This window comes from Trachurus japonicus, chromosome 11 (genome assembly GCF_045865225.1).
Source record: "Trachurus japonicus isolate A0001 chromosome 11, Traja_1.0".
In the NCBI taxonomy this organism is placed as follows: Eukaryota; Metazoa; Chordata; class Actinopteri; order Carangiformes; family Carangidae; genus Trachurus; species Trachurus japonicus.
The window spans coordinates 9,864,285-9,887,807 of NC_140917.1; the positions used below are offsets into that span (position 1 = coordinate 9,864,285).

Below are 23,523 nucleotides of genomic sequence, written 5' to 3' on the forward strand. Positions count from 1 at the left end.
GAGCCGTGTGTGTGGATCGGTTTTTAGATAATGACCGTCTCTCTGTTTTGGATTAAAAACAAGTTCATGACTCCTGACGGTGTGGAGGAGTCGGAGCTGTCCGTCACATCGGGGCGGTGGAGAGCGCTTTCATCAGGGTTGCATCACCTGAGCTGACACCTGAACATGACGTAACTTCTCCTCCCGTTTTGGCTCATTTCACCAATGAAGTGATGAATCAAAGTCCCAAAGAAAATTCACTCAGCTGCTGCAGGACGTTGCTGAGCAGCTCCACAAGGAAATTTTAATTAATCCAATGATCATCTCGAGAAATGTAATTACTTTTGCATAAGTTGCGCTCATAAATTAAAATACCTGACGACGTGCATGAAATAGATAGATTTATCTTTTTGATGCAGGACTTTACATCCCTACAGTATGTAAAATTGTGATATATTTAGAATTAATACAGTAAATTGAATGTCTTTCCATCACAATCACAGAGACTTTGCTAAACTGATGAAGATGTAGTTAATGTTCAATTAAAGATCAATATTTGATCTTTTAATTTACTGCTTTATGTGTTGAGAGTATTTTAGGACTGTAAATGACATGAGAGTTTATTCGTTAAGGCTGGAGCATTGTAAGATAGTATAATTATCAGATGATGGATGAAATTTAGCAGATGGATAATTAAAAGAACAAAAACAATCTGCAAAACCATCTGAAACTTACCACGCTTTTATCATTAGGACAATTTAAATCCATAACTGCATCTTATTTTACCTCCAACTGCTCCTGTTTTTAACTAGACTTCTCTGTTTTCAATTCTCTTTGTCACTTCACTTTTTGGTATTTTTTGTCTATATATTTGTCTCGGCTATATTGCAAATGAGGTTGCTCCTCAGTATATTTCCGAGTTTAAATAAAGGTTTAAATAAATAAATAAAATAGATAAAAAAAATTAAAAAAGAAGAAAATATCTGAATATCTCAGTTTACGTATGATAATCAGGAGATCTCAGTGTATCATGATGACACTGTCGTCTTAAGAAAACAAACTAATGTTTCATTTAAGAAATGTTTATATAAATATATGTTCTGTTCTGAGTAATTTAGTTTTAGTTTACAGGAACTACATTTTTCCCCGTGAGCGATGGAACGGCTGCACTTTGTCATGGAGTCAGACGATAAGTTTAGCTCCGCGTTCGCCCACGTTTCATTTCATATAAATCAGAAGGAGACGTGTAACTTGTCAAAGTCAGGAGTTTGAGGTGTGTGCTGCTCGTGTGAGGATTATAGTTTAGTGTCATTACACTGGCATTGTACGCACAGAGAAAATCAGCTTTAACTGTTCAACTCCCACACAGTGACACACACTGATTTCTGACTTATGAACAGGAGACTCAGACTCAGAAGTCTGCGTATATGGTGGATACATTTATGATAGTTTTCATTTCCAATTATAACTTAATTACAAGGAAAAGTTTTCAACCTAAGATTAAAATGTCCGTGTGACATAAATCAACACTGACACGTAATTCACATCCCTCACACATCTGTCAACACAAAACCAACACTTTCATTTTCACAGTGTGTCGCTCTTTTCTATCTGTGAGACTCAGATGAAGGACAGAGACCAGTCTGAGCCGGTTCTGTGTCTTCGTCTAATCAACAGGTTATTGAAAAATAATATTTGAATAGTTAGTTGTTCAGAGAAGGAGCCTTTTATCACTCAAGCTACATTATATACCTTTATTACACCTAAATCAGAGGTCCATATGCTTTTACTCTGAAGTCCACAACACACCAATGGTTACAATCATAACTTTTCACTTTTTCGCCTCGTCATGGTGACATATTTAACTGTGCATTCACAGCAAAAGCTTCCAAAGCGTCAAAACGCCGGAAGTCAATTGATTTTCAATGAGAGCCCGGCGACACTGAGCAACCAAAGCGTCACCAGACGAGAAGTTGAGCCCTGGTTAACTTTAGGGTAATTAGCTATGACGCGGTTCGGCGGCAACCTGTCAGAATAGAGATGGCCTTCGGCTGCTTTTTTTCCTTTTTTTTTTGTATTTCGGCCCCTCAATGACCAGCACGATCGAACTTTGACATCAGTCACGTGACGAGCGACCATAGCAGCTGAAAATATTTGCCGTTTTGTGAGCTGTCTTGTCTGAAGCGCACCCTCAAGTGTTTTTGACGCTTTGGAAGCTTTTGGTGAAGTGTATTTATTGGGCTCATGTATCAACAACCTGTTTCTGAACTGGGATTTAAACTGGGGTCCTTTTTCTTGTCTTATAAATTGAATTAATCCACAACCTGTGCCTCCTCTCTCTCTCCCTCCGTCTCACAGTTGGACGAACTGAAATCTCAAAATAAATTTGTACCACAGCTTCTCCTCTCAGAAAACTTGATTAACGCCAATCGCAGGCTTTTATTGTGAAAGAAAATCAGTTTGTTTCTTCATTGCGTGCGATTCATTAAGTAAATGTTTGCAGTAAACAAAGAGCAGATGACGGAATCAAAGCTGTCGGCTGATCAATGCGGCGCCAGCTGACCCGGAGCTGTGATGTTATGAGAGGAGAAAGGGAAGTGATTGGACAGACTGGTGAAGAGCAGCGGAGGCAACTCTGTGTTTTGCATTTAATGAGTTTAACACAGTTTCAATCGTTTACAAGTCGAGACCTCTTCAGGTCTAATCAATCAAAGCTTTACTTCACTTAAAAGCTGATTTTCTTTGATTCTCCGCTCGTCATCCATCAAAATCAAGACATAGTTTGTTGTTTTGATTGGCGATTACTCCATAAATGAAACAAAGTTATAAAATAAGTCGAATCATCTTCCCACAAACAACAGAGAGAGAAAAAGAATCACAACAACAGACATAAAAAACTCTTCACTTCTAAATAATTCAAGATAAACGTGTGTGGCTTATTCAATATTAAGACTCGAAGAACCTCAGTTTCATTCTTACATAAAAATGGACACAGTATTTGTCCTTCATGTCTTCACTCATCCTTTCTGTCGCTCTCATAAGTTCCCTCTGTTATAATTAAAGTAAAATCTGAACACAAAAGATATTAAATCAGATGTTGGGGTTCGGTTTATGACAGAAAACTGTTTATTAGGAAACCTTCAGTGGAGAATCTGAAAGCTGAATCGCCGTTCACTGATCAAGCAAAAAATATTAACATTCATGTTTTCTCGTCCATGAGATAAAACCAGATGAGACGCTTTTGTCTCCCCCCGTCTTGTGCGTCACCCACGTCCTTGACCGTCTTACCCCACTGCCGTCTTTCATCGCCATCCGTCTGCTCTTTATCCTCCTTCCATCCTCTCAGCCTCGTCAACATCAACATCGTCTGATGGGAGATGGAGATTAAGATAATTAAGAAAATAAAAAACTCACAGCTTTCCCTGTTTTTTTTTGTTTTTTCTTCCCATCCTCCCTTTCTCTCTCTGTGTTTTCAGTCTGTAAGGCAGCCAAGGCCGACCTGGTCTTCCTGGTGGACGGTTCGTGGAGTATCGGTGATGACAACTTCCTGAAGATCATCCGCTTCCTGTACAGCACCACCGGAGCTCTGGACAGGATCGGCCCAGACGGCACGCAGGTACAGTAACCTAAATCAGAGCTGGATGTCGTCCTGAACTCTTGTGTTTTACTTTACCTCCGCTGTGTGAAGCAGTGATCTGTGTGTGGTTCAGGGAAACGCTTTGACGTCTGTTAACTCTAAACTCATGTTGTTCTCACACCCCACTGTTAGATTGACAGGTAATCGACAGGTTTGCACGGTGCAGAAATACTTCAGAATAAAAATGAACAATCTGAGAGTTTATTTTCTTTCAAGTGCTTAGAAAAAAGCTGCAGTGGCAGGTAAAAGAGAGAAGCAGCAGCAGCAGTTCTCTACCGACTGTGCTTTGTGCCTCAAGAATATTCTACTGATTTTAATTGGTCTGATCCAAAGTGCAATCCAGAATTGCAGTTGTATTTATTGAGTCCGCAAAGCACAAGTTTATTATGAAGTATCAACTATATAAATAAAGACAAAGATATAGATATAGATAATACAGTAATTTGGTATAGCGTTTTTCAACAACATTCAGACAACAGAAGCGGAGGTAATGAACAACAGCAATTTCCACACAATGTTGACGATGCTGACAATAGTCAACATCCTCATCAAGAGCCACAGGATAAAACTGTGGAAGGCCACTACTTCATTAGTCTTCACAATGGTGATGACTGATGGCACAATACACAATACACACAGACAACCATCAGCCACAAATAGAAAAGCATTGTAGATACAGATACAGATTCATTCAATCAGCGATTCAATGCTTCCTGTGTATCCACCTTTTTCCGAACGTCAAAAACGTAGCCTGTTTTGCCGGTTTTGGAATGTTATGTTTACGTTTCCATGGTTTCAGTAGCCGCGGTAAATGCATGGATTTTTTTTTTTTTTTCCCCCAATGAAAATCTGTAAAACGCATGGATCATCACAGCAGCTTTTAACAGTGGATATCACACAAATTGACATCTGTGTTAAAAGCCAGCGTTAATAGATCCATGCGTTTACCGCAACTATGACAACGCCTGAAAACCATGGAAACGTAAACATAAAATTCCACCAAACCGGCAAACCGGAAGCCAGTTTTGACCATAGATGTGACGTTCGGAAACTTGTGGATATTCAGACAGTAACTCCAAACATGTGGTAGAGGCAAAACATTGATTAAATTAATGGTGAAAAGAAAGAAAGACGGAATGAAAAAGAAAATAAATAAATAAAAGGTTCATAAACAATGTAAAATAAATGAGCAAAAGTGCAATACAATGCATGAAAGGACAAAAGAGTAAGAAACAGACATACAGACATTTGGAGTCTAGCGTCTTAACGTCTATTTTTGATCAAACAAGTCGTAAACCAGACGTGGACATTCGGTGTCAGTTTGACATAAAAAAGCTTCTTCCCAGGTCAAACCACCACTGTTAACTACGTTAAACCAACAGCATTCAGGTCTGATCAGCGTTTCCATGGCGTTCCCTCTTCAGCTCTGTGTTGAGTTCCTCGTTCTACTTTCTCCAGCAGCTTTCTTAAAATAAGCTCCACTAAGCCTCTTTCATTCATGGGTTTTTGTTTTGTACAAATAGAGAATATTCCTGTGTGGTCTCCCCGGTGGCCGCTGCCCAGTTCACCGCTGAAACAACTCATTTTGATTCTGTGTAGCGCACAGCTTTCCTCTCTCTCGCTCTCTCTGCACTGATTCAAACTCCGTTCAGCCTCAACACCGGGAATAAAATCCAGCTCAGAGAGAAACAACACCAAATCCTCTTAATCATAGAAAGTGATTAATGTTGACTCGCCAGTTTGATTGCTGCGAACAAAGAACAGCGTTACGGAAAAACACTCTGAGCCGCCGTTTCAGACGTTCAACCAAACAACAATTTGGGTAAAAAAAAAATGTAAAAAGCAACTGCGCCGAAATATTAAATGGATGTTTTGTGTGCTCTGACCACGCCCACCCACACCTTCACCCTCGCAGCTGCTGAAATGTACGGTGGCCCTGAGAGCTCAACACACCGCAGCTTAAGAAAAGGCACGCAAATAGGAACGTGCTGCAAATTCAGTCCAACAGCAAAATTATTTTTGCTTTCATTCCAGCACGTGTTTGTTTGCTTGTGCTTTTTGCAGCAAATGAATCCAGTTAAAGGGATACTTCACCCAAAATCGATAATGCACCAATTTTCTACTCACTGACCTGCAAATGAAGGGTTTGGAGAACTTTAAGAGTCATCAAAACGCTTTTGGAGATCCAGGGGGGGTCTGGCTGGGAATGGATTTTCATATAATGGCGGCGGATAGAGTTCACTTTTGAATCGTCCAAAACACACACTATGAAACATCCAAATACGGACCCCCCCTGGAACTCCAAAAGCGTTTTAATGACTGTGAAAGTTCTCCAAACCCTTCCTTGGCATGATGGTGAATAGAAAATTGGTGAATTATCGATTTTGGGTGAAGTATCCCTTTAATAAAGATATTTTCTGAAATTGTATTGTGTGTCTGTGCGACAGGTTGCCATGGTGCAGTTCAGCGACGACGCCCGGACCGAGTTCAAGCTGAACTCGTACAGCGACAAAGAGCGGCTGCTGGACGCCATCAACAAGATCTCCTACAAGGGAGGAAACACAAAGACGGGTGAGTGGACACACACACACACACACACACACACACAGCAGCGGAGCGACTGCTGATGCAACACAATGAGGAAAAGTAAGTGTGTGTGTGTGTGTGTGTGTGTGATCCCACAGGACACACTCTTTCTCAATCCAACACCGACACTTGTGTGAGACGAATCAACAGGCTAACATGTGCACACACACACTCACTCACACCGACTAATGACATTATCAATACTTATTGAGCAGCAGGCGACTGCAAACAGCAAATTAAATCTGTGTTTATATGTGTGTGTCTGTGTCTGTGTGTGTGTGTGTGTGTGCACGTGTGTCGATATATGTGAGTGCATGCTCAACATTTGCACTGCGTCTCAGAATTACATTCATGCAAAACACCTTTATATGAGCTTGTGTGTATGTTTGCATTCACAAGCTGATACAAGTGCGCAGAAGCTTATGTTTCTCGTGTGTGTCTGTGTGATTGTGTGCGTGTGTGTGTAATGAGAGAGAGTCTGTGGGGAAGCAGCGAGAGGTGTGTACTCATTAATCAGTGTTTACAAAGCAGCGCAGCCAGTTTCTCCTGCAGGGACGAGGCTGCACTAGACAGATTTGTAACAGCGTCACTGCCGGGGAAAAAACTCTCCCACTGCTAATGTCACACTGTAAAACACTAATCCTCCTTCCTATCAGGAAGCAGCAGTTTGGGGACTTAAAGCGCACTCGATCACTTCATTTCTGCACAACGCAATTAACAACCTGGTTCCCGGTGTTCCCAGTGGAGCCGGTTCGATCACTGGATCTACTTCCAATTTCTGTTGCCATCGATGGAAATCTAACAGCAAGAAACACAGTCCAGGCTGCATTTCAATTAGTTGTTTTTTGTATAGTATAGTATAGTAATGATATGTACAAACTACCCAAACCCTAAACAACTGGAGATTGGTCACGATGATTGATGATGATTTGATAATGATTTGATAATGATAAACAATATTTCTTTTTTTTTCTTTTTCTTTTTATTGAGCATCAACAATATGGTATATAGATACACATACAGAAGAATCACAATGCTGCTCAAGAACATGTTGGACACCAATCCAGAAAATAATAATTAATTGAATGGAATAAAAAAAGATATATATATACAGTATGTATATAACAAAAAAAGCATAAACCTGAGTTCGCCAACACTAAAGCTGTGCACAAAACAAGACAAGGTTCACATGGATTTAATCATAATCCCAAATACAAATGCAAGATGGCTGCTAAGTGGTCGTTAAGTGGGCACAGTATCAAGTTTACCTCAATGCTTCAACACCAGATCCCAGACAGAAAATAATTTGTCCCTAAACCCCCTGAGAGTATATTTTATCTTCTCTAATTGTATGAATTGTGTCAGGTCACTAAACCACAAAGACACTTTGGGTGGATGTTTTGATTTCCAATGTAATAATATTAAAAGCAATTATGTTTTTATAACTTTTCCTTAATGTTGCATGTCTTCTATAAATATGGCCATAGCTGCGTTGGGTTGAAGATCAATAGTCTATGCTTCTGACAACATTTTAAACATGGTAGACCAGTAGGTTATAAACAATATTTCTAAGTGTTCTAGATTATTCTCTTTGCAGCATTGAGTAGAAGTCAGATGTTACTCACACCATCCCAAACATACAGTACACAACCAGTCAAAAGTTTGGACACACCGTCTCATTCAATATTTTCTCTTTATTTTTTATCACTTTCTACACTGTGGATTCATACTGGAGACACCAACCAACTATGAAGGAACACATATGGAGTTCAGTGTTAATTAAAACCCAAGTGTTATCTGTCACCCGACCTAAACCCAGCTGAGATGCTGAAGGCAAAGCAGCACCTCTGGGAACTCCTTCACGACTGTTGGAAAACGACTAATGAAGCTGATGACAGAAGGTCAAAGAGTGTGCAAAGCAAAAGATGCCACTTGGCTACTGGCTTCAAAGAATCTAAAATATAAAACATATTCGGCTTTGTTTAACACTAACATAATTGCATAATGCGTTCCTTTATAGTTTTGATGTCTTCACTTTAAATCTGCAATGTAGAAAGTGATTTTAAATAAAGAAAAACACAGTGTCCAAACTTGTGACTGGTAGTGCAGATTAAACCAGTTCCTCAGCGACCTGAGCTCTGGTCTTAGATGTGGAGCTGGTCGTTCCCTGCTGCGTTGCCGTGACGCAGCTCCCTCTGATCTCCGTGCACATTAGCTCGCTGTGCGCCAATTATCCTCACATCACAATTCTTAACGAAACCTTTTCTCCCACTCTAACGGATCTAACGGCCGATTTGTATGAATCTGTACGAGGCTGCTAATAAGGTCTTAGTTGGTGCGATGAGCCTCGGCGGCCGTGACTCATCCGAGGTTCCACAAAGCAAACAGTCGGTTTCAGACGGAGGATGAACTCGACACGTCTTCTTCTTCCAGTGGAGCAAAACCGAGCAGCAGCTTAAAGGTCTTTAACCGACTACAAAGGACTCAGCCGCCTGAAATTCAGATGCTGCAATTTAAACTGGCACCAAATTAAAAGCCCCAGAGCAACTGGAGCATGTGGGAGGTCTTCATAAATTATCATGCCTTCGTTTTCACACACACACGTGTCATAAATTCTGTTGTCTAATAAATGTTTTACAGGTGAAATTTTCTCCCAGAAATATTTCACATGAACATGCCACTGCAGCAGAAAGTAGATTTACTGTAAGTTTGTCTAGTGGGAGGTGAAATCAACATAAAAGAGAAAAACAAAGTCTTCTGGGAGATATTTTCTCTGCACCACCCAGCTCCACCACTGTGTGTGTGTGTGTGTGTGTGTGTGTGTGTGTGTGTGTGTGTGTTCGCTGCTGCTGCTCCATCTCAAATCTCTGTAAATATCATTAATGATTAAAAATGACTGAATATTAAAACAGTTAGAAAAATAGTCAACGTTTAGATTTTGGTCTGAATCGGTCGGCTGTTTCTGTCCAATCAGGTCGAGCCATCCAGCATGTGAAGGACAACATCTTCACAACGGAGGGAGGAGTCAGGAGAGGAATCCCCAACGTCCTGGTGGTCCTCACCGACGGCCGGTCGCAGGACGACGTCAACAAGATCTCCAAGGAGATGCAGATGGAAGGTGAGGATGGTGGTTCTGCGGTCTGATCGCTTTGATCCATCAGTCATTTTATTTTAATAAGAAGGAAAAAGAAACATTTAATTTACATTCATGACCTGTTTTTTTCTTTCATTCTATATCACCAACACTGTACTTTACTGTAGGTGTGCTGACACAGATGTTTGACACCACTGGGTCCATTTCTTATCATGAAATATATATAATATAATAAGATGAATTCAAATAGTACAGAAAATGCATCAAATGCTACACAAATGTACATTTAAACAATAGCCTACGTGTCTGTTTTTGAGAATCGATACGATTAGTTCAATGATGCATGTTTTTCAGTGTATTTTACAGTGTATGTTCAGTTTACAGCACAGCTACCAGTTGTTAAATTTGATGTAAACTGCTGTTATGTGATCCTGAACAAAACCTCCACATGGTTTTTGGCCTGTAGAGTCACAGCCTCATGTTTAGAGAAGACATTTACAAGTCGTCTTCCTCCTCCTGGCCTGTTGTCGTATTAAGAACAAAGCTTTTCTCCTCTCCGTCTCCCTGTGAAGGCTACATCGTGTTCGCCATCGGCTTCGCTGACGCCGACTACGGCGAGCTGGTGAGCATCGCCAGCAAACCCAGCGACAGACACGTCTTCTTCGTGGACGACCTGGACGCCTTCAAGAAGATCGAGGAGAAGCTGGTCACCTTCGTCTGCGAAGCCGCCACCGCCAGTGAGCAACACGTCCTGCTGTCATACAAGTTTATCAGATGAAAAGTTTCTTACTCACACTATTGAACGTAGTTGAGTAGTTCTCAAACCTCCACGTGTCGTCTTCATCTAATACACTTTGTTTTCCTCCCCAGCTTGTCCTTCTATACCAATGAGCGGCAGCACAACGCCAGGTAAGAGTCTTGATATATAGAGTTACACACAACGTATAGATGAAGAATGAACTATAGATATGGTGTGTATAGATAGGTAGGGAAATTTCAGTGTCACAGCAGCCCAGAATACATTTAAAATACACAAAATACATTAAAATACACAAGGACAGACACACTGTGCAACAGAGTGCAGAGTGCAGTATCTTGAATAATCCATAAACAAAACTCAAGCTGGCAACATGGAAATGGAAACTGTGGACTGAATGATGAAGGAATTTACTTTTTAAAACATAGTTTCCTTTGTTTTTTTGTTCTGTATTATTTATCTTACGTGAATAAAGATTTAATTTACTTATTAAATGTGCACAAAGTTCATTCTGAATTTGGTAAGCACTGCTTCAAGTGCGCTGCAGAAAACTTTAAAGTTAAAGGAGCTCATCAACCTTGCAACTTTGAAAACCCGTGTGAGAGACATATCATATCACACTTGTTCTTGTTTTAATGTAAATCCAGAGTCTTAGTCCTGTTGCTTTTATCTTGCATGTATTTTATTTGTGTTGTTGTGTGAGTTTCTGTGTGTTCTTAATTGTTGCAACTTTCCTATGCTGCTGTCTTGGCCAGGCTTCCCTTGGAAAACAGGTCATTGTATCTCAACGGTAGCGACCCGGTTAAATAAAGGCTTACAGTATAATAAAAAAGAAAAAAAAAAGAAAAAGGAAAAAACAGATATTTAAAACATTGATCTGAATCTGAACATTTCATCACAGGGAAAAGAAATGTTATCTCACAGATCACAGCTGTGCCATTATCAGTAAAGTCATTTTTATAAATGTCCTCCAGCTGTTTTATACAAGTAGTAAAGAAAGATGGATCAAACAAATATGGACAAAAAGCAACAGAGAGAGTCAGATGTGCTACTGCTGTGGTGCGGCCATTAGGGGGCACTGCAGCACACAAAACTCTACTGAGTGTCTCGTCCATGCACTCAAACAGAAAACAGAACAGCATCAGTAGTTATTAATTCACCTGTTGCACCTGCAGCTGATACAGATGTTACATGACGTTCCTCCGTCCTGTTGTCAGGTTTCCATATGATGGAGCTGTTCGGCCTGGTGGAGAATCGCTACGGCAGCCTGTCTGGCGTTTCCATGGTACCTGGCACCTTCAACACCTTCCCCTGTTTCCACTTGCACAATGACGCTCTGCTGGCGCAACCCACCAGGTACACGGCTCACACACACTCCCACCTGTCTCCTGTCCGATAAACAAAATAAAAAGTGCTTTTGTTGATCGTATGTTTGCTACAATACAGACACACGGCACTGATCTCACACAACAGACAGCGTGTTGTGTTTTTCAAAGTTAGATGAAAGGGGCTTCACACACAGGTGGAGTGGTGGAGAGAGACGACACGCTGTGATATCTGCAGCTGTCTGCAGCCAGAGACCCACAATGCAACAGTTCAGCAGCAGGAAGGCTTCATTCACAGTGTTTACCCCGGTCTGATGTCTCCATCCCGCCTCACAGGTACATCCACCCCGAGGGGCTTCCCTCCGACTACACCATCACCCTGCTGTTCAGGCTGCTGCCCAACACGCCCGAGGAGCCCTTTGCACTCTGGGAGATCCTCAACAAGAACAACGAGCCGCTGGTGGGAGTCATCCTGGACAGTGAGTCAGGAATAAGAAGATATCCATCCATCTTTGTTCTGCTTTATTTCTGTTTTATTCCTTTTTCACACATCTCCATCATGAATTAAGGATCTGTCATCTGATACACTACCAGTCAAAGGGTTTTTCTTTATTTTTATTACTTTCTACCTTGTAGATACATGTAATATACATTGATCTACAGTTGGTCTATTTATATCAAAACTCAAAAACGTCCTTTTTAAAATCGGTTTTAGCACTTAAGACTGTAGTGCCATGTTTATTCTGTGTTTTTATTGCTGTTGTTTCTGGAATATCTTTTGCTATTGATTTTTAAATTATTTGTTATTTTATTGTAAAGCTCTGTTGCGCCGTGTTTATTTTGTGTTTTTATTGTTGTTTTTACAGTTGGTTGTTATCTTATTGTAAAACACTTTGGTCACCCATTGGGCTAATTTAAAGGGCTATATACTTGATTGATTGATTGATTGATTGATTGTAGATTCATACTTACAGTAAGACATCAAAACTATGAAGGAACACATATGGAGTTATATAGTAAACCCAACTGAGCTGGTCCTGGATGAGTTGGACCACACAGTGAAGGCAAAACAGTCGGCACACACTCAGCAGCTCTGGGAACTCGTTCAAGGCTGTTGAAAATGACTAATGAAGCTGATCAGAGAATCAAAAATGTGCAAAAAGCTGTCATCAAACAAAGCAGAATATAGTAGCCACCTTTTGCTTTAACACTTTTTTGTTTACTACATAGCTCCATATGTGTTCCTTCATCGTTTTGATGACTTCAGTTTGAATCTACAAGTGATAAAAAATAAAGAAAAATCATTGAATTAGAAGGTGTGTCCAAACTTTTGACTGGTAGCGTATCTCCATCCTGACATCAGGATCTCTCTGCCGCCGTCCGTCATCTTCTTTGTTTGCTTCCTGCAGACGGAGGGAAAACGCTGACGTTCTTCAACAACGACTACAAAGGAGAGTTCCAGACGGTGACGTTCGAAGGGCCAGAAATCAAGAAACTCTTCTACGGCAACTTCCATAAGGTCAGAGCCACTTCCTGTCTGTCTGTCTGTCCGTCTGAATGATTGATCGTCTGTCACAGTCACTGACAGATTTCTATCTCTGTGGAGTTTCCTCAGTGGCAGGTGTTGTTCTTGTACAGTCACTGTAATGACACATCGGTGACTGTTACCTGGTGACTGATGCACTCAAACCCGCTCCGTGCTGATAGTAAACATCTGTGTCATCGCTTCTGTTTCTGAATGGAGACTAAACTCAGCTGATCTAAACCAGTCTCAGTGGCTGACAGACATCATGACGTCGCTCGCTGTTATTTTAATGGCAAATCAAATAACCTACATGTGTTTGTGTTGAGCAGCTTTGGTTGGATTGGATCAGTTATTTGTTCAGTTGTCCTCCTGTCCTCACTGTCTCCTCCTCCTCCCTCCACTGTGTTCGCTCTCCTCTTATCTAAACCCCGGCTGAGCAGTGAGGCAGTGTGTGTGTGTGTGTGTGTGTGTGTGTGTTAGTCGTGACAGGCCGACTGTATCTGTGTCGTGCCCTGAGCCTGAACCTGCTCTCAGTCGTCTCATGTTGGTGTCAGAGCGTCGCTGCTCTGGGACTCGCTGACTGATCTGCAGTCACTTCTCTCTGCTCGCTGTCAGCAGAGCTTATGCTGCTTACCTTTTCACCTTTTGTTCTCTTTACACTGTCTGTGTGTGTGTGTGTGTGTGTGTGTGCACCACTACATAGTGTATTTTACAGTCCTACAGGACCAACTCCTGCACTGTCGACCACTGTAATATTTGTTTCATTACCCAAACAAAACTGTGATATATCACATACTGTATACTGTAGGTGCCTGTATCAAGTGATGATGTCACATAGTATGTGGCCTATAAAGAAATATAATATCACCACATACAGTATATAGACATATATGACGACACAAGTTTAGAGTATACTATATGAATACCTACAGTAGAACTTGGATGTTATATTGGATGAATGAGTTTTTATATGTCAAGATGTGTTATTATTCTAATTTCTAATAGCCGTGATATACTGATTGTCCATACATTTTATATTTGGAAATTCAACACATGTACATCTACTACAGTTTTGTATGGGTCATTGTGTTGTATGGGCCAATTTTGGCAAATTGGCCCATTGCCATAAGTAGGTTTGTTACTTTTAATTGTCGGTGCAAGGCAAATGCAGAGACTGTTTGCTTAAAAACTGTCCACGACAGGAACTTGTATCAGCGGTTTCGCATGAATTTACCTTTAAAACAACTCCATCTGGTAACGTTCTGTTATTATCTCATAGCGTGGTGAATGTGCAGGTCACAACTTGTCCACCAGAGCGTTGTGGAGTTGTTGGATTGTGTATTTGATGAGTTTGATGAGGGAAACCAAGAAATTCCATTAGCCTCCGTAGCGTAGCTCTGAGCACTGACAAATAAAGGTAACGAAACTAACGCTATAGGGATTATGGCAATGGGCCAGTTTGCCAAAATGTTGAATTTAAAAAGTTAGAGAAGTTGAGTTTTTCAAATTTGAGTTTCAAATGTTTTTAGTTTAGACCCTAGAATCAGAAAGTCACTTTAACTGCAGATTTCCAGAGTTAGATTGTTTGTGATTCCTGTTATTAACATAAAAACAACCACTCTCTTCTGTTTTTCAAAGATAAATCCATTTGTTTTTTAGCTTTAATACCAGTTAATCTCTGATAAGTGATGGTTTCCACACTGGATTGCCAGGCTCTCCCACAACATGTAATAGGATACGAAGCCACTCCGGCTCCTGTTGTGAGTCTGTGAGTTTAATTTACTGCCCAAACGTGAAGTTTGTCTACTCGCTGAGTGAGTGAGTTGGTCCACATGAAAAAATTCAACCCTGACATTTACAACATGTTTCACAGCAGCGGGGAAAATTCAACAGGGTAAACACACAATTTAGTTGAGTGTGTTTATTTCGGTCTTGTAAAAAACAAGTACAGTACAATAGACAAATATAAAAGTATAGATATAAAACAAAACAAAACAAAACACAACTAAGCAATACAATGCACGTTGACCGAAAAAGCTGAAGCATCAGCTTATTTTGTCTACCCTTCTTAAATTAACATTTCCCGTTCACTCATTTTTAAATTTTTTACAGAACAAAAAACCTGCATATTCTACATACAGCAGTTAATGATAATTCAGTTGTATATTTATTAAATAATATTATTTTTAAATACGTTTTTGAATCTGTTAAGTGTGTTTGATTTCTAATTTTAGATTATTCCATTGATCAACTCCTTTAATTGATATACTACATCTTTGTTTCATATTTGTTCGTACAATCAATCCACACTGCAGATGATAAAAGACTCATCACAAAAAGTCCGGCCCCTGAATGCAGCAGCTGTGTCCTCGGCCCTTCACTATCACCACGACGACCACCACCACCAGAAAGTGTGTGTTGTTTACGGAGAAATAAGCCTTGGGTTTTCATTACGATCATCAATTTCAGAGTAAAACTTTATTGACTTCTACAACCGGTAGTAGAAACCCCTCCTCCTCCTCCTCCTCTAGCCAATCAGAATCTACTACGGCGCTCATGTGAACTCATTTCAGTTTACGTTCAGTCCGCGTGAAGATTAAACTTAACGTTTTATTTCCAAAACGCAGCAGAACATGAACCGACGACATCAAACTGTCGAACAAAGCCGCGACGTCTTCTCCGACGCTCTGATTACCGCCATGCAAATGAATCCCATTACCGCCGGGTGCTGCCGAGGGTATTAGCAGTCAGGATCCTGCTGTTTGCAAAACTGTGTAATTTTGGAGGCTGTAATCATCTGTGGATGCCAGGCAGTAAACAGAGAAAGTCATTTCTGCTCCTCAAAATGAACACACACACATACACAGAGACAGACACACACACACCTAAGAATAAATAGCTGCTTTTATTTCCTCCAATCGAAACAACAAAGGTCACGAAGCGACACGGAAACTTTTCTCCTGTGGTTTCACAGACAATACAAACATGTGAGTAGCGTCTGACAGTGTGTAACTGTGTTTATGTGTCACTGTTAAATTTAGAAATGTACAAACAGAATTACAGAGCAGACTTATGGTTTGTTTTCTTTTGAGCTTCTTGTGTATTATTTCTTTCTTTGCCTGGACAAACAAACGGCATTTACACAATTTAACTGGCTCTGTTGTGAAATGTAATTGTTTTGTATAGAGAGAGGACATTTAACACAATGGAGAAGCACAGACACACACAGAGAAAAAAAACAGTTCAGACTGCTTGGCCTCTTTCTCTTGTCTGTAAAAACAGCAGCTGCTCAGACGAGAGAATAATTCAATAACTTTAAAAACAAGGCTAAACAACAACCTCAGAGAAAAATATCTTTGAATGGCCACTTGAGTCTGGCTCCAGCAGCGTCGTCGGCCCCTAGAGACTCAGTCTGGAGCAGCAACAGCTCATTCTCTACTTCATCACGACTGTAAGACTTTTAGAGAAACCATCTTTATTTACAGTGTTTTGATTGAAGTGTTCATTTCAAATAGGATACTTAAAGAACAAGGAATGACAGATACTGTAAGACAGAATAGTTAAAAATTCTCAACTCAGCTCAACTTTATTTATATAGCACTTTAAAACAACCTAGTTGAAAACAAAGTGGTGTACATAGTGACATAAAACAATTAAAGGCAATAAAATAAATAAAACAGGCAGTAGAATAGTCGTTTCATTGTTTTTAAAAGCAATTAGAAACAATAAATAAGAGCAAACCATAAAACACTAAAACAAGAAGAAACAATAAGGAAAAATCAAACAAAAATGAAAAAACAAAGCAGTTAGACAGAAAAAACTTAAACATCTAACAATGAAAAGCACAAAGTAAAGAAAAGAAAAGAAATTGAAAACACTTGAATATAGTAATTTCATCATTCCTTACCTGAATGATGACAGTAGCAGGTTATTTTTAAGCTTTTAAAATTATTATTACATATATTTTTTTTCATTATATATCTGTGTATAGTACTGTGGATGATCTTTATTGCTCCTTCTGTGGAGAATAGAAAGCAAATGAACAAGAAAAGAACTTTTAACTCATGTTCACATGTTCATAAAGTTAAGGGCTCAGTGTGTGTGTGTATGTTTTAGTCACAGCAGAAGGTCAGTGGTGTCGAGGAGCTACTCAGCAACTTCTCATCCACACCTCTGACTGGCCGTCATGAGATGTAATTATAAGCGGCAGCGTCGCTCGGGGAAACGGTTTCCTACTCTCGGCTCCACGTGCTGCTCCTCTGCAGCTCCGTCCCAGTTCCAGCCTTAGTGCAGGTTGTGGAGCTATAAATGTAACTCTGTCATAATACTCTGAAGGCGCCGGCTTTAAACAGCTCACACTGCTTTGAAATGTGATAATGGCCGGATAATCAGATTTTATATGTTTCCTGAAGAAGCCGGTGCAGAGCGCCACACACACACACACACACACGGGCAGGGCGTTTGTGTGTTGCTCTTATCAGCTGCACAGTTTCCCTGTGACGAGAAGTTTCCTCAACACTTCTAGTTGTGACTTTTATGTGACTGACACTTTATTTGTCCCTGTGAGGAAATTGGTTTGCGGCACAATCACAAGGCTTTTCATCACAGCCACCAATGACATACTCATAAATCCTCTCACACACACAGACACACACACATCCGCCCCATACTCATGAGCAGCTGGACCTACTGCTCCACTGTTATGTGTGTGTGTGTGTGTGTGTGTGTGTGTTTAAAAAACATGTGTTTGTGGTGAAAGATAATTTACTGGTTCATCAAATTCACACTGTCATCATGTTAACTTTAACCATCAAGTAACCGCTGGAAACTTAAACTTAACAGAAAACATGTGACAGTGTGTGTGTTTAATGTGTCTTTATATGATGACAGAGTCTCCTGAGCCGCTCTGACACATTTACAACATATTGATAAATAAATGAACACGGTGAAGTGGTGAAGTGGACTGTCAGACTCCAGCTGACTCTAGTGGAGGGATTGTGACGTTACAGCAGCTCACAGGGAGAGGGCGCTGTTCTCCCACTGCACAGGAGAGATGCAAACCTACAAACACTGATCCTCCTCCTCTGCATTAGTCTGTACAGGTTATAAAACGACGAGCTGCCAAATGACCTGGCAGGAAAAAAGTTTTTTTTTTTCTTCTTTTTTTTTAAGATAATGTGTTTCATCTGTGCTTGAAACAGTTTAATGGATTTTATAATTTATACTGTAATCACTTGTAATTATGGATGAGAGAGCATCACTAGTTTGTCATGTCTTAGCTTTAGAGATGTAATTGTCTCCTAAGTTGAAATGAAAGTTTTTTCTTCAGTTAAGTTTAATACTGATAGGAGTGTGTTGCTTCAAACACTAGAAAGGATTTATATTATAGTTGCACAGTGCTAAGTTAATGCAGGTCACTGCCTGTTCATGCACAGAAATGAGTGATACAGCAGAGAGAGTAGCTCATGTTGTAGCCTGCATCAACTGAGGTGGTTTATTACCTAACAGAAAAACAAGGCAAGGTAGAAGGTTGATAATAAATAAAAGAAGCATGAAAATAGAAGTAAAAGTGATACTGTAGGGGTTGCACAGACTAATCGACTTTACTGCTCCACAATGACATTTTGAGCTTGATGTTGACTAGTCGCTGATCAAGTGATTTTGGCAGAACAAGAGTAGAGCTGCTTGAAGCAACAGCTGATGTGCCAAATGAAACTAATCTGTCATCCTTATTGATTTAAATTGTCTTCTATAGCTGAATGCACGGCCTTTGTAAACTTATATTAACTTTATTCTAGGTGAGTGTGTCCACAGTGGGGACGTGGATGATTGTGAGGGAGAGCCAGTAGTGGTGCAACGGATCAGTGTTGATCCGTGATTGCTGAGAAAAAAGTTGTCCTAGTCCAACGCAGCCGAATAAGCAGGCAATTAAAAAAGAAAAAGAAAAAAAACTCTGCTCGTGTAGGCAGCTCTACGTCACAACAACAAGCAACTGAGACAGAACCTGTGACTGAGCAGGACTGTGATGGTGACTCTGTACTTTTAAAGTGCAAAAAGAAAACAGGAAAAGAACAGTCTGAAAACACATCTCATCAATGAATATGATAAAATGAAGGCGGAGGAGAAAAGAGCAGTGTTCTGTTTCTGATGGGAGCCGCTTCCACCACTGAGTAGTTGACTGTTTAGTTTTAATGTAAGGCCCAGACTGTTTGGTGACTTGTAGTTATACATGTGACTGGAGCCACAGCAAAGACCTGAGAGATGTTTCTGTTTCTTAGGTTTAGTAAGAACCAAAGCAGCAGCTAAATGTCTTATTTGGATTCATAAACCAAGCTGTGTGTTTGAGACAAGTCAAAACAAGTCAGTATAAGTGACTGAGTGACCATGTCGGGTGTTTTTTTTTCTTTCTCTTTCTCTCGTGCAGCTTCACATAGCGATCAGCAAGACGAGCGCCAAAGTGGTGATCGACTGTAAGATGGCGGCCGAGAAAACCATCAACGCAGCAGGAAACATCACCACGGACGGAGTGGAGGTTCTGGGCCGGATGGTTCGATCCAGAGGGAACAAGGACAACTCTGCACCGGTGATGAGAGCATGAACACACACACACACACACACACACACACACACACAAACACACACACACACCCCGCATATACACACATTCACTAAAAGAACCAGGTCACACATTTACAGGAAGCTGTGAACGCCCACTGTCTAGTTGTTGATGTTGGTCCTTGAATGCAACACCTCAAGGAGACACAAACTGTAGGAGACAAATTTAAATGTGAAGAAACGAAAATCAAAGTAGTGAATAATCACTGTGATCAGTTACCAATGTTTCTGCCGCTGATTTTCATCATGTTGTGACATTTATAGAAGCCAATCAGTGAGTGGGAGGTTATCACATCATCATGAGTCAACCTGCAAAGATTACAGCTTATTTTATTTTACTTGACTCACATGTTTTCTGTCCTGTTATTTCCTTTTTCATTTTACTTTAAATAACGATAAACATGAACAAAAGATGTCACACTCACTCATCCTTTAAAATCTATTCACAACACAGTCTCCTCAATAGTCCAGTAAAGATTTAACAGTGGTCTCTTTTTATTTATTTTTTTATTCTTTATTAATCTCAGTTACAAGAGAGACCTGTTCCGGGTAGGCAGCAGCAAAACACAAAGTAACAGACTAACTGAACATACAGGAGACACAACACAGAACACAAACATTAAAGTAGTTAGTGCAAACTACAAAGTGCAAAGACTGTCTCATCAGCCTTCCTACAAGCAATTTGAAGTCCCCTAAAGGAATAAAGCTCTGTGAGCTGGTGTAGCTGACCCATTGTGACTCTACTCTTTAATTTGTCAGACTGGATTTCTGTAGAAAGTGTCAGCGATGTCATGACTTAAATTTCATGAACATTTTGTAACAAATCTTGTGAAATTGGAGCATCTGATTGTCATCCCCCAGATAAAACAGCCAGGTCTTCTCTCTTCTGATTGGTTCAGTCACACTGATAGTCTTAAAGCTGTTTCCTCTGAAGCAGTATCTCCTTTTTTTCTTCTTTTTTTTGTTTTTTAAAATTTCCTCCACCGGCCACAGTCATGTCAAACACAAGCAGCCGAGTCAGAGGGGAACAAACTGCAGACCTGAAGGCAGAGGCCTGACTTCAAGAGGTCGTCACCTCTCTGCTTATGCGATCGTTTTACTCTGCGCTATTGACTGTACACTTTGAACACACATGAACGAGTAACCTCACTGTACAAGAAGTAACTTGAGCCAGAAAATAATAAAAGGACGGAGGAATAAATCCAGCTTCTTGATGGAGGAACAGTTTTTGTGTTTTTCCCTCCAGAAGCAGCTGAACGATTCTGGAATAATTTCCACAAACCAAAATAAGGTTTAAAATCGCCCACTCTTTTCTAAACCCCATGAATCACAGGGTGGTACTGACTAATACTCTAATTTTGTACCTCAGAATTCACCACGGCTAATTAGCCGACTGAAAACAGAGACCTTTGAAAAGAGATTCAAAGGAAAGCTATTAACCTAAGATAACCTCTCTTTTTTTGCCACGAGACAGGATTATGATTAAAGCCTTATTTGCGGAGCTCTAAAATACCTCAGGACATTCAGTGATTTGTAGCAGTTGCAGATCATTAGTGAGTTTAATCCTGGCATTTGAAATAAATTCATCACTTCAAATTCTCCTCATAGTATTCTGATGAAAACGCCTCCTGTCGATTCCCATCACATTTGTCTCAGACAGGCCGCAGCTGTTTTCTCTCCACCACAGTCATCAGTAGTAACTTTCACTTTACTCAATCAGTCATAATTTCAGATTTTAACATTGTGACATTGAGAGGTTTTAGTCAGTTGTGATTTTGTTTATCAGAAAAGTGAATAAAAAGTTCATTTTTTCTACAACACCATTCCTGCGTGAGTAAAGACATAATCATATTTTAAAATACAGAGAAGGAGGAGTTTACAATCAGACAAATGGAAATTATCTGTTGTTTTATTTAATCAGTTCTGTATTTGTCGTATTTCTATTTTCATTATAAAGTTTGTGGATCGTCAACGTTCTTAGAAGTTCAGTTGGTTTGCGTCACTGACATGTGTTGTGTGCTTCGTCCTCCTCCACAGTTCCAGCTCCAGATGTTTGACATCGTCTGCAGCACTTCATGGGCCAACAGAGACAAGTGCTGCGAACTTCCTGGTCTGGTGAGGTCAAAGTTTACACTTCTCTCAACCTCTCCCCCTACTCCAGTTTACCTCGCTGTCTGTACATGGAATACATGATGTTTTATTTTTTACTTCTGGAGAGTGTTTTATCTTCAGTAGTAACTTTTAAGCAGATGGTCAGTGAGACAATGTCTTTTATTTATATTTGATAAGAAATAATAAACACACTTCCACTTTGTCACCTTCACTGTATCACATTTCACACCATCTCATTGCCATCTCTTGTTTTGTCCATGTTTTCCCTCATGTCAACCTCATCATGCCGTGCTCTTCCAGAGGAAGGAGGTAGACTGCCCGGCCTTGCCGAAAGCCTGCACCTGCACCCAGGACAGCAAAGGCCCTGCTGGCCCTGCTGGACCACCAGTGAGCCACACACACACACACACACACACACATACATCCATTCTTACAAATCACTGAAGGCCATGTTTGATTGTGCATTGCATACTTATTATTATGTTTTCTTTCGGGAACCGATTTTAACAGAGAGCAACAGCTGGACTTTAGTGCTTAACAAATCCATGTTCACAGACTGTAGCACACACACATTCATTCATTCATGCAGTCACACAGATAGAAAAAGACACACACCAATCACCAGCACGTCTCATGTTCATGTTTAGTTTGAGTTCCTTTAATGCATTCTTACCTGATCTTCGTTTGACCGACTCAGGCCCGCATTTCTCACGTCTCTGCTGAGTTGAGAGATCAGCTGTCCATTTGCACAAACACACACAGCAGTAAGACATTGTCTTTTAAAGTTTGATAGCTTTTTGTCTAATCAAACCCTGCTCTTTGTGTTTCAAACAGGGAGGCCCAGGAATCAGAGGAGCCAGAGGTGATCGTGGAGAGCCAGGCCCGGTGGTGAGTACCATGTCATGACCTCTACTCAGCCTCATTTGATACCTGTTCTGAGAAGTGGCGACCATGTGACAAGCCACTCTGCACATTCCCTCCACACAAACACAGAGTGAACGATATCTTTGTACTACCTTGATGCTACATACACATGCCATCATACACATGTCCCACCTTCTGAACCTGTGACTTGTCTTTGTGGCTCCAGCTTCAGAGTATTTGTCCTTTATTTATGAAGGTAAGTTGCACTTAGAGTTAAGCATTCCTTTACCTGAAAGCCTTGATCCCAGCCACACCCATTCACAAAACAAAAACAAATGAAAACAGAATATGCATTTAAATTCTGTCCACTCACATATGAACAAAAGAAGAGAAGAAGCCAATCTTAGACATATCTGATTTAATAAAGTCTGATTAAACAGATTAAAGACTGAACAACACAAACTAGGTTTTTTTCCAAAGAGAAAGTCCCAGAAACACAAACATTCAATATATCATAAGGTTGTATATTTAAAGAGGAACTATGCAGGATCTATAGCTTAACCTCAATTAAACAGCTTTGGAGTAATTGTGATAATTGTGTTTAATAAATGGCTTAACTTGTTACGAGGGACAATGGAGCCTCTCTGCTTTCCACTTGCGTGTCACTTATTGACAGATTAAACTACACAAATATACATGTTGTAACATTGGATATGATGTATAACGTTATCTAACATTCTATTGATTGACTTCTCGCCAGCTTCGTTGTAAACAAATGCACATGGCCAGGAGGAGGGTTAGTAAAACAGCATAAAAGTGACTGCAAACTTGCAAAGTTCCTCTTTAAATCAGAAAACAAAATAGAAAATACAGCATCATTTGAGAATAGATGATAAAACACAATCAAATCATGACTGGACAAAATGGACATAAATAAAACCAGAACAAAGCAACATTTAAAAAAAAACAGTGGAAAAATCATTCAATAAAACTGATCAACAAAATGGGAAACACAACACACACACACAC

General features: G+C 40.2%; 1 protein-coding gene across 5 annotated transcripts in view; it reads left to right on the forward strand.

The window, feature by feature from the left end:
• The window catches only part of col14a1b (collagen, type XIV, alpha 1b), a 188,057-nt gene that overhangs the window by 101,625 nt on the left and 62,909 nt on the right, over positions 1-23,523 (forward strand). For all 5 annotated transcript variants that reach the window (XM_085790906.1, XM_085790907.1, XM_085790909.1 and 2 more), the window contains 12 exons: positions 3,456-3,595; positions 6,064-6,187; positions 9,177-9,320; positions 9,869-10,033; positions 10,167-10,205; positions 11,271-11,409; positions 11,715-11,857; positions 12,788-12,897; positions 19,328-19,486; positions 21,556-21,633; positions 21,931-22,017; positions 22,465-22,518. In XM_085790906.1, the coding sequence (XP_085647032.1) occupies positions 3,456-3,595; positions 6,064-6,187; positions 9,177-9,320; positions 9,869-10,033; positions 10,167-10,205; positions 11,271-11,409; positions 11,715-11,857; positions 12,788-12,897; positions 19,328-19,486; positions 21,556-21,633; positions 21,931-22,017; positions 22,465-22,518 (1,382 nt within the window). The remainder of the gene's footprint in view (positions 1-3,455; positions 3,596-6,063; positions 6,188-9,176; positions 9,321-9,868; positions 10,034-10,166; positions 10,206-11,270; positions 11,410-11,714; positions 11,858-12,787; positions 12,898-19,327; positions 19,487-21,555; positions 21,634-21,930; positions 22,018-22,464; positions 22,519-23,523) is intronic.